The sequence below is a fragment of the Martes martes genome (genome assembly GCF_963455335.1).
Source record: "Martes martes genome assembly, chromosome: X".
NCBI classification, from domain to species: Eukaryota; Metazoa; Chordata; class Mammalia; order Carnivora; family Mustelidae; genus Martes; species Martes martes.
In genome coordinates this window covers 18,743,168-18,754,161 of record NC_137897.1, presented here as the reverse complement: position 1 = coordinate 18,754,161, position 10,994 = coordinate 18,743,168, and the positions used below count along the sequence as shown (strand labels likewise).

General features: G+C 58.5%; 1 protein-coding gene across 1 annotated transcript; it reads right to left on the bottom strand.

Annotated features, from left to right (window-relative positions):
* Positions 1–633: 633 nt before the first annotated feature.
* LOC308337304 (transcription factor SPT20 homolog) lies at positions 634–4,947 on the bottom strand (the record flags this gene model as incomplete). The annotated part of the gene is made up of 2 exons (XM_080795469.1): positions 634–956; positions 2,301–4,947. 2 exons carry the CDS (start codon positions 4,945–4,947, stop codon positions 634–636), a joined length of 2,970 nt encoding a protein of 989 aa, XP_080651595.1.
* Positions 4,948–10,994: the final 6,047 nt, after the last annotated feature.

The window sequence follows — 10,994 nt, the reverse complement described above, 5'->3', positions numbered from 1 at the left end:
CATCAACGAAGTTGTCCAGGAGGGGTTACCTACAGCCCTACCGGGCTCAGCGTCCCTCCCACGGCACATCTGACCTTGGCTTGAGGTTGGCCGAAATCTTCCCTTAGCTGGGCCGGGACAGCACGTTAGTACAGCGGGGTCGATCAAGTAGGACCCACCGGTCACCTGCCTCTTCGCTCATCTCTTCGTAAAAGGCGAAAGATTTGCACGATCTGAAGAGAAACCAGAGTATCGCTCATCTCCTTGGGAGCGGCCAGACCTCATTTCCCTTTTCTGTTAGGGCCAGAGGCAGGCAAGCGTGCGTGTGTACGTAGCAAAACAAAGTTCAGGGACACAGGCTGCCCTTTAAAAATTGTAATGCGACAACACGTGAGGAGCTCTCAAAGAAATCCTTGCACACCAACGTTCCTAGCAGCAGGACTGACGACGGCCGAAAGGTTTCGCCAGCAAGGGGAACGTCCACGGACGGAGACCCGGCAGACACAGTGAGGTACGTGCACACCAGCGTGTAAGACTCAGCCGAACGAGAACGAGCAAAGCCCGGCGGGGGTGACACCACACGTGAACCTGGAACACCTTGTGCCGAGCGAGAGCGGCCAGACGTGAGAGGACACGAGCTCTCTGATTCCATCGTCAGCAAGTGTCGAGAACAGGGAAGTCCTCAGACACAGAAAGCAAACTGGTGCTTCCGGGGCTGGGGGAGAGGACGGCAGCCAGTGCTTCCTGGCTACAGAGGCCTCCCCGGGGCTGAGGGAGCTGTTTGGGAAATACAGCTGGTGATGGCACAGCCACGAAGATGCAGTGACTGACACCCAGCTGTACCCCTGAAGACGGGTGACTGTCGCTCCTGTGAAGTCCGCCTCCGTACAAGGGAAGGGGAAACAGGAAGAACTTCAGGGCTGTCGTGAGCCCCACCGACACGAGAAAGCAGCAACGGACATGGGGGAGCCGGGATGCTGAGCAGCCCACGGGCACCAGGAGGGGACAGGCAGAAACGGGGGTAGGGGTCCCGCTTCAGAATCTGACCAGAGGTCGCCAACACTTGAAAAGCAAACAAATAACACACATTTTCAAATGCGTAGCTCCTCCACGTCTCCAAATAACCGGGAGTTCTGAGCCAAGTAAAGGACCACACAGGGAGAAAGCAAGACATCCCACAGGTGCCTTTTCGAGGCCAGTGATTGCACCTGGACGAGAGGGGCTGGGCTCTGCGGGGGGCAGCGTGGGCACTGAGTGCAGCCTGGGGACCACCACCAAGCAGGGGCGCCCCTGAGCCACTCTGCCGCCCTGGGAGGTCTCCCACATCCTCCGTGTAAGCCTGGCAAGCATATCCTCTCTGGGCAGGTTTCACAGTTTCTTTCAAAACAAATTTGCCAGAATTGCATTTAATACACGGTGCACAAACACTGAAGCACATACAAAGTCCACTCTTTCAAAAGGGGTTTCTGGTATTGACTAAGTCACTTCAGTACAGATGATGCACAGGGAAACCATGTGCAAAAAGCTACGCCCTTCCCTTCCCAGGCTACAACACACAGGAAACTTCGGGACCTCATGCCAAGCAAAGGAAGCCAGTCACTGCGGGACAAACACGCTTCAGGATTCATACAAAGTATCCGAAGCAGTCCGACTGGGGAAAACAGAAAACAGAATGCTGGGTGCCTGGGCTGGGGGGGGGGGTGGGGAACGGGGAGCTCTGCTGGTGGGGACAGTTGCCCTTTTGCAAGAGAATAGCTCCAGAAGGCCTTGGGAAGCCACGTCCATCTACTGAGCACCAACTGAACCGCACCCCTTCAAGATGGTTAAGGCGGTACATCTTAGGTCAGGATTTTTACCTCCCCTAAAAATTTGGACAACCATCCTCTTCAAGGAGTACCCATGTTAACTGTTTTGCTAGTGCAGTTTTACGGTTTTCGAGAAATTATAGTTTCGGGGGTTTCGACCGAACCCAGTTTGGAGCTGGATCTACTGTAGAACATTAACAAGAAAGATGGCTCTGTCCACAAGGACAGCAACAAAGCAACGACTTTAAGCAAAAACAATCCCAGTGGCTGAAGTCGCTGCCTTGTTTCTACGAACCGCTCACGAGCTTGTGCTTCCATAAACAGTTTGGACACCGAGACGTAAAATACGGACACATCGAGGAAAAGAAAAAAAAACACAACCACCCCAAAACCAAAACCAAAATGAAGTCAAACTTCGGGAGCCGATTTGGGCCCATGCTCTGGTGTTTTCTACAAAGAGAAAATACGGCAAGACTCAGGATTTGGGAGGGGAAGGCGGGCCTCTGTCCATTTTACCTTTGGCCTGGCTTGCGGGCTGCTGGCCCAGAGGCGGCCCGGCTGTCGGGGCGGCGACTGTCGTCACGGCCACAGGGCCCTGCAAGATTCTCAGCTGTGGTCCCTGCGGCTGGGGCGGCTGCTGCGAGGCAGGGGCCGGCCGCTGTGTGTGCGCGGGACAAGGACCGCTCTGCTCGGGGCTTCTCTGGCTCTCCCCAGAGCCAAGCGGGGCCAACTCCGCCGCGTGGGGCTGCGGCAACTCCCCCTCTCCGGCCAGCTTTAGCACCACAGCCTGCTGAGCAGAGGAGGCCCTTTCTGGACTGGCTGCACCTCTTGCACTTGGACCCTGGGGCCCAGGCCGCTGAGGACCCCCAGTGGAGGCTTGCTGAAGCTGTTCTCGGGAAATCAACTGATAGAGCCGCCGCTCTGGCTGCTGCGCGGTGTCCAAAAGGAGCGAATCTTGGGGAACCTCCTGGAGAGTTACTGGCCTGAGGCCGGGAGCGTGTTTTAAAAAAAACTGGACGCGGACCGGAGGACGCCGCGCTGCAGCGGGCGCCGCACTGGGGGGCCGAGCGCCGGAGGGCAGGCTGCTGGGCTTGATCCCCGCGGGAGCCTCGGCGCCAGCCTGAGGGCCCTGGCCCGGGCCGGAGCCCCTCTCCAAAGCCCGCGCTCCGCAACCAGGGCCCGCCACCTGGAGGAGGCTGTGGCCCGCGGAGCTGGCCGTGACCTGGGCGGCCGGGCTGCTCTGCGATGAGCTGGCGGGGGACGGGGTGGTCGCAGGCAGCCTGCTGACTCCAGGGCCCTGCTTCCCAGAGGATTTCTGGGACTTGGCCATGACCGGGGTGGCCGGGGCTCTCAGGGAGGAGCTGGCGGTGGGCAAAGTGCCTGCAGGAAACACGCTCACTCGAATCACTTCCACAGAGGATTTCTGGGCCTTGGCCGGGACCCGGGTGGCCGGGGCTCTCGCTGACGAGCTGGCCGTGGGCAGGGGGGCTGCAGGAAGCGTGCCCACTCCGGTCACGCTCACAGAGGACTGCTGGGAGCCGGCCGAGACCCGGCTGGCCGGGGTCCTTTGTGGTGCGCTGGCGGCGGACACGGTGGCTGCAGGAAGCGGGCTCCCTCGATTCACGTCCACGGGGGATTGCTGGGAAGGACTCGGTGGCTTACGAGCGGGAGCAGGAGATGGAGATTTAAGAAAGCTGCTGGCCTCCCATGGAATAAAACTGCTCCCCGACCGGCTCTTTCCCGAGCTCCAGGCAAGTCTGATGCGCAGAGGTGGCGGTCCCATGCCCTCCCCCTGGACTGGAGACCGAGCCGACGCCATGGCAGGCTGTTCTGGGTCGTTCCCGGGAGGAAGCCCACTGAGGCCGCCTGAGCCGTGCGACCCGGTGACCGTACAGCTGGTCCGCTGCGGGACCGCCAGCTCTGCCCCCGTGACCACCCCGCCGGCAGCAGTCTTTGATTCGGGCGGGACGCTGCCTGAACGGTCATCTGTGCAGGGGTGCGGAGGAGACATCTGTCCCTCCCATCCGTCTTCCTTCCAGGGCCTTCTCGCTCTAGAGAAAGGTGGATTATTCGGCGGCGGCGGCGGCGGCGACTGCAGGAAGGTCAGTTCCGTGCTCTGAGGCTCATGGCCAGCTTCACAGCCACAGGCACCACCGTCCCTCACCTCGCCGGCTGGCCAGACTCCCGGAGGCGAGACGTCCCGTTGGGCCGACCTCTTCCCTCTGGCATATTTCTGCACATCCACTTCCGAAGGCACCGCCAAGTCACAGGGTCTCCGCTTCCACGTATCTACGCAGCTCCCCGCTTTAGAAATTTTGAGGTCGTACCGCCGACGGTCTTGGCTCTCTCTGCGTGTCCTGCAAGAGGCCCATGCTGTCAGCTCAGGAGGAGGGGGACAAGCAGACAGCTCCCGCTGCCGATGCAGAGAGGGGGCAGAGTACCTCCTGAAGCTCCTTTTCATCGGCCCAGCGTTCATCTTTTGCTTGTTATAGAGCAGCCTGTTCGCGGTGCAGGCCACTGCTACAGAAGGATCCAGACACAGGGGCTCGGCCGTAGCCAAGATCAGCTGGCTCTCAAGCGACAGCTTGTCTTCCTGGGTCCATTCCTGGCCATCGCTGGCTATGGACTGCACGTCGCAGGCTAACGTCTGCATGGTCGGGCGCAGCAGAATGTGCCTGCTCTGGTAGCCCGGAGGTTCCCCACCGCTGCACTGCCTGTAGTCCCGCACCTGCGCTATGACGCACCCGCACTGGAAGAGGTTCACCTCCGATTTTTCCAGCACGTCCAGCAGAGCAGGAGGTAATTCTTCAGCATCCAGGTAGTCAAGCAATTCGCGTTCTTCGTACGGCAGCCGAACGGTCTCCGAATACGCTCCGTGTTTCCCCTGGAGCATCAGCGAATATCCCCCCTCTGCCCGGTGCAGGTTGACCACTAAACATGGCAACGACTCTCTCCTCACGAGCTTCTCTAGCAAGTTCACGCTGCTTCTTAGCTCCTCCGGAGCCTCAGGCTCTCTCCCACATTCTTCCACGTAGATGTCGTAAAGTTTTTCGTAGAGAGATGCTTCCCCACTCGACGAGCCTTTCCTCTTAGGAGGCCTCTGCTGGGCACCTGCGATGATATAGTCCGCACGGTCCAAAGCCCTTTCCAGGGCCTGTTGCATCGTGGTGCAAAAGGGGCCCTAAAGACAAGAGAAAACCAAACGCCTTGAGAAGCGGGCCGAAAACGCTGGCTTTCACGTCGAGGTAGAGTCCGGCCTGCGCCGCAACTCGCCCGCGGCGCGGTGAGCCAGGGGCCTCAGTTCCCAGTGGACGGCCAGGAGCCCGCCCCAGGAAAGCAGCACACGACATACCTGCGATCAGGGGAGAACCCCTACACGTGCCTGAGCCGCCACCGCGGGTCCCGACTCCCCGCAGGCTGGGCCGGAAGTGGGCGGGTGGGCGCACCCCCTCCCGCCCTCCCCGCCCTCCCCCCGCCCCCCGTCCCCGCCCCCTGCGGGAGCATCCGCTGGCGCGCATGTGCGCTCTCTGCAGGCCACCAAGGCAGGCTTCAAGCCTCCTCCTGTTGTTGCCTCCGCCCCGGGGCCACGAGGCCCAGGGCCCGCACTCCCGCGGCAGGGCCACACCTTTGCTTTGCGCTTAAGGCCCAGGGCACGCCGCCGCCGAAGCGCAGGCAACGATCCACGATCCGAGGAATACGCCCTCTGCGGTCCGGTCCCAAGTCCATGCCGGTTCGCGCAGAAAGGCGGCTGTCGCCGAAGCCTTGGAAGCCGTTCCTTTCCTTTCTGGGCCGGCGCTTCCCCCAGAATTGTTCACTGTTTCCTCCGAGTCTCTTGTCGCGGCCCGCAGGGCTGCGCCTGGTGCCCGTCACCGCTTGCGCACACCCCACAGCGCACGTGGGCAGTAGCCCCTGCCTACGCCGGGGGAGGCTCGCTGAATCTGGTGCGGGCATCGCCATTCTTCTCCAGTCTTCAGGGGTCCGCCCGGTGGTGGTCCTGTCGCTGTGCGCAAGACATGCCGTTCCGATCCTTAAGCATTGCCCTGGTACTGCCCCGTGTGTCCCGTAAGGGCGCTTTCCAAGGATGCCGTAGGCCACGCGTCTGTCCCGTCTGGGGCCACAGCTCGGCTTGAGACTCTCGGTTTGGAAGGGTGGCCTGCGTGTCCTGAGGCTGAGAGCTAGTGTCCCCGGTGATGGCAGCACATTCCAGCCATCAGTCGGACTTGGAGCCCACAGCCGGGTTGCTAAGCTTGGGTCTGGAGGGAGCTGATGGGGACCTGGAGAACTGAGGGGCCCTTGCTGTCCACAGCCTTGGCTGCCTTGAGATGCGCCGGCCCTCTGGGACAGCTTTAAAAGACACCCTTGAGGTTTACGCGAGACGCGGTGATAATAGCATATGCACAGAATAGTCCCACGGAGGAAAAGAAGCCAAGCCGAGTCGGAGAAACTCCCGAATTTCACACGACTCTAAACCCGGGCTGGCTTGCAACCACTGGCAATGGTGCCAACTGCACGTGTAGTAGATAGGACCGTCAGCCCAGCGAGGATCAAACGCTTTTTGACAGAGAGCTCCTGAGCGACAGATGACCCGGGTTCAGGGAGGGGCAAGAAGGCTTTCTGCTGGCCATCTGCTGTCTTCGGGCGAGTGGGTACTTGGGGAGCGCCTCGAGGGGGCTTGAGTCCTGTCTAGTTTCTGCCCTCTCTTACACGTCCTCCCGTGCCTCTCTCTTTCCCACCTCCACTTGCCCGAATGGAGGCTGAGGCGCAGACTGGACGGCGAAAGCGTATTCTTCCTGGCAGTAACGCCTCCCGAAGAAGAAAGAAGCCCGAGACTTGCGCCGGCCGGCCGCTCCTGGCCTGGGGAGCGGACTCCCAGCTTCCCAGCAGGGCGGCGGAGGGTCGGGACCCGGTGAGGCCAGCGACGGGTCCTGGGGCGGCAGGCTGAGGGAGAGACCCGCTCTCGGGCGGTCCCGGGCCCATCCCATCGGGGTCGGTGCCCCGGAGACGTCGCCCGCCTCCCCTCGGCCCGGCCCTGCCTCAAGTCCCTGGCCCCCCAGCGCCCGCCCCCTCCCCGGCTCCTCTCTCTCCTCCCTCTCCCACGTGTCTGGGCTCGGGCCGGAGTCCCCGGTCCACCGACGGCCGAACCGCCCCGGGCTCCCTCCGGAGTCCCTGGGGACCGACACCGTGTCTCCTCCACCCCCGTTCGCTCACCGCCTCGAGGGCTCACTCCTTGGCCCCAGGCTGGCTGGCGGTGTCGATTGAAGGAATGGTGGGCGCCGCGCTCTAGTTCCCCCAACTGCAGACTCCTCGGGAATCTCGCCAAGTAAATACTGTACCCCCTTTCCAAAACGAGGAGGGTACCCGCAGCCAGGTCTTCCGGCTCTGGTGCCCTGGACGGTGCCAGGATCGCCCCACCGGGGCGGGGCTGGGGGCTGCCTGCGCGCCGCGGGCCGTTCAGCCGCATCCGCGGCGCGGTCTGGTGCGTGCCCGTGCCCGTGCCCTTGCCCTTGCCCTCAGTTGCCAGGACCCAACATGGCCCCAGGTATTGCCAGCTCTCCCTGGCTGGCGGGGAGGGCCGGGGGCAAGATCCTCCCCTGGCGGAGAACCGCCCCACTGTAGACCGGCTCTGGAAACCACGAGTGTCATCCAAAGGCCGCCCTTTAGCCGACCACAACCGGGGCACTTGTCACGGGCCAGAGAGAGAGGGGGAGAGAGAGAGAGAGAGAGAGAGAGAGAGAGAGAGAGAGAGGTGCATCTGCCCCCCTGCCACGTGATGGCCCGGATCCGCGGTGTTGCCCTGGCCTTGTCCTCGGCTGGGGTTCCCCACAAGTGCTCCCTGGGAAGAGGATCTGAGGGCAGGCGGTTGACCTGGGAGCTCATCCCCAGAAGCACCCGCAGGGGAAAGGGGGTGACCTGGGGACGAAGACAGCAGCGGGCACGTCCGTGAGCGGAAGACCGCCGTGGACCGCCGGTCCCTGAGAGGCAAGGGAGCTGGGGCGTGTAGCCGTCCACTCCTCTCTCTCACTGGCGGAGGACAGCCCTGAAACTGTTCCCTGTCTCTCCAGCTTGCCACTCAGGAGAGCCACCCGTGCTGACGTGGCCACTCGCTACCCTCAGACGGAGAGTCACCGGCGCTGGCACTAGCGCTGCGGCTGCGGGGAGAACGTCCGGCGCCGTGGCGATCCGGGCAGGGCGCCCGCGGCCCCTGCTGCACGCGCGATCCGAGCTCAGGGCGAGCGGTGGGCCCTTCCTTCCCGGTGCAGCAGAGAAATGTGTGCTGTCTGGTAGATCTGGCGGTGTGGACACGGGAAATGCTACCCCGTGGCCGGGTGAAACGGACAGTGGCGTGTGAGGGGGTTGTGTGCGCGCCCGTGAGAGAGTGTCTGCTCTTAAGGCCACCGCGGCCTCCGGCTAGCTTGGGGCCTGCTCCCTAGCCCCCGCCTGGGGGAACCCCTAGGCCTTCTGGCCGCAGGCGCCCCCGGACGAGGCTCTCCCCCGGCTGCGCGTGTCCTCCAGCGGGCGTCGGTGGGCCTGGCCGCGCTTGGCGTGCTGCAGCCGGCCCCTGCACTCGCACGCCCTGATTGCCTGGTCTTCCCACAAGATGAGGGGGTCTAAAAAAACCCGCTCCCAGTGCACACCGTCCTTGGAGCCCTTCAGGCACGTTAATGAGCTCACTGGCTGTTTACAAGGACTCCGATGGCTGCCCTCCCCTACAGCAGCCTGACCTAGTTGCACACGCTGAGAAAACTCACGGCCAGGCCAACCCAGGCTAGTGGGAGAGGAGAGTTCCGTTAATTGCAAGAAAATTGAGCTAATTTGCAATTAGCAAACTGGTTTGTGCCATACCCATTGAGGTCCAGGTCTAGATTTTGCCACCTCTCCCCTGTTGCGGCTAATTAGAGGGACCAGCCAGAGAACAGGGACTACAGGGAGCAAGTGAAGGTGACGCTACCTTGCTTGCTGGCCTCATCTCTGGTCGACGCCCCCATCACTGGCCCTGAGTCTGATGTGTCTTTCCTGCGTTCAGGCCCCAAGACACAGTAGAGCAAATCTCTGGGGGGAGGCTGTAGCTCTGGGAGATCATGTGACCGAAGGCCCCTCCCACAGCCCGTTCCAAAGATGGAAAGGCAGACCTTATCCAGAAGCACCATGATAGGGAGAGGGACCACTGCAGTGGGATTTCCCAGCGAGGATCGAGGGAGAGATTGTGCTCAACTCTGAGTGCAGCATGGGCATGTGGGAGTTCAAAGCCAAGGAGCTGGGTGGGAGTCCGTGGGTAGAAGATTACTAAGAGGAATCATCAGGGATGTGGGAGATCCTGGCTAAACGGAGCCAACAGGTTTTTCTGCTGAAGACAGGCCAGGGTGATCAGGCATGGCGGGGGGATGGTGGAGGATGAGAAATGTGATGGGGCATGGAGGGTGGAGTGGAGGGTTCTGGTTAAACCGAGGGAGCAGGGTTCTGGCCAAAACTGGCTTCTACAAGGATGTGCACACATGGGCCTAGGAGAAGATTCTGGAGCCTAACTAAAGTTTGGTCAAAGATAGATTTTCTGTCACATGGGTTGCCTGGCTGGCTCAAGCCCCTGAATAGGCATAGAGCTCATGTATATATATGTACATATAAAATATATACATATATATTTCAAAATCTCTGTTGTCATAACTTGTAATTTTGGAAATGTTTCTTCAAAACAACAAAACTGACCTTTAGTATTTCAGGTTTGTAGACTCTGAGCTGGGAGAGTATGAACAGTTGTCACAGAGCATGTGTGGCCCACCTAAAATGAACTGATCCACCACTTAATGGAAAACTGGTCCAGTGAAAATGTCTTGATGATAAAACTGACTCTTGGCAGGCTATGACTCAAATCCATTACCTGGGAGTCACCCTACAGACTTGATGGGTAAACACAGTTCCTAAAAACCACAACCACACTGAGGCTTCAGTAACGCTTCTTGATGACCTACATTATAATGAACCAATCTTGAACTCACAAGCTAGGAGGTCTTGTTGGATCAGTCTTTGTGAAATTTTCCAGCTTTGCTTTTGTAAATCCCGCCCTTGCTTTTTTTTTTTTTTTGAGAGAGTCTTCATGTGGGCTGCTTTCCCTTGTGTAGTTTCGAAATGTGAGTAAATCCTCACTACTTCAATTGTCTTTGAATTATTTGAGGACTCTGTCTGACAGTTTGAGAACTCTGTCTCACAGGACCTAATCCCTGCCATATTCAGTCATTTTTTTTCTGTCATGTCCAGCAATAAACTCAACTTAGTACTATGTCTCAAAGTCTTCATATTTCTTTTATCATCATTCACCCCAAAGGTTGTGTATAAGGAAGCCTAGGATGATCTAAATCATGTAGATGTCAGTGACTGAAAAAAATCAAGGAAAGAACCAAGATGAACACATGCACAAAAGGAAAGGAAGACAAAATCCAGAAGTTGTGGAGGGGGGAAAAAAACTTGATGGTGTTTTTCTCCACATTTGAAGAAAATCTATTTCTCTAGGACTCAAGATAATATGGTAGGGTAGAAGAGACTTCCTCTAGTCTCTTAGATTCAGTATGTGGGGCCTGTTAATTAAACAGGCAGAAGAGATTAACAGGAGAAAAGTTTTATTACAGATGCACATGGTGGCTTCACAGAGAAAAAAGTGAAGACCCCAGGGAGGCAGTTAGACTCACAGACTTAAAAAGCATTTCATTTTTTAAAAAAATTTTTAAAGATTTTATTTATTTCTTTGTCAGAGAGAGAGATAGAGCACAAGCAGGGGGAGTGGCAGGCGGAGGGTGAAGCAGGCTTCCTGCTGAGCAGGGAGCCTGATGTGAACTCTATCACAGGACCCCAGGATCATGACCTGAGCCGAAGGCAGACGCTGAACGGACTGAGCCACCCAGCTGCCCCCTTATGCAGCATTTTAACAACAACAACAATAAAACCGATGTATTTGTGGAAAAGGGACAAGACAAAAGAAAAAAGTTTGGGCTTCTAGGAGCAGTAAATTTGTGGGATGGTAACTATATAGGGATAATACATGAAGGACAGAAGTTATTTGGTAAGATTTGTTATGCTGATTCACCCTAGAGCTGACTTTCTGTCTCCAGTGGTAAAGTTTTTTTCCTCCTATAGAATGGGAGAGAGGAGAGGAAACACTTCCACAAAGGGAAATTTATGCCCTAATTGTAGGTAGATGTGGGGAGGAGAACTCTTTCT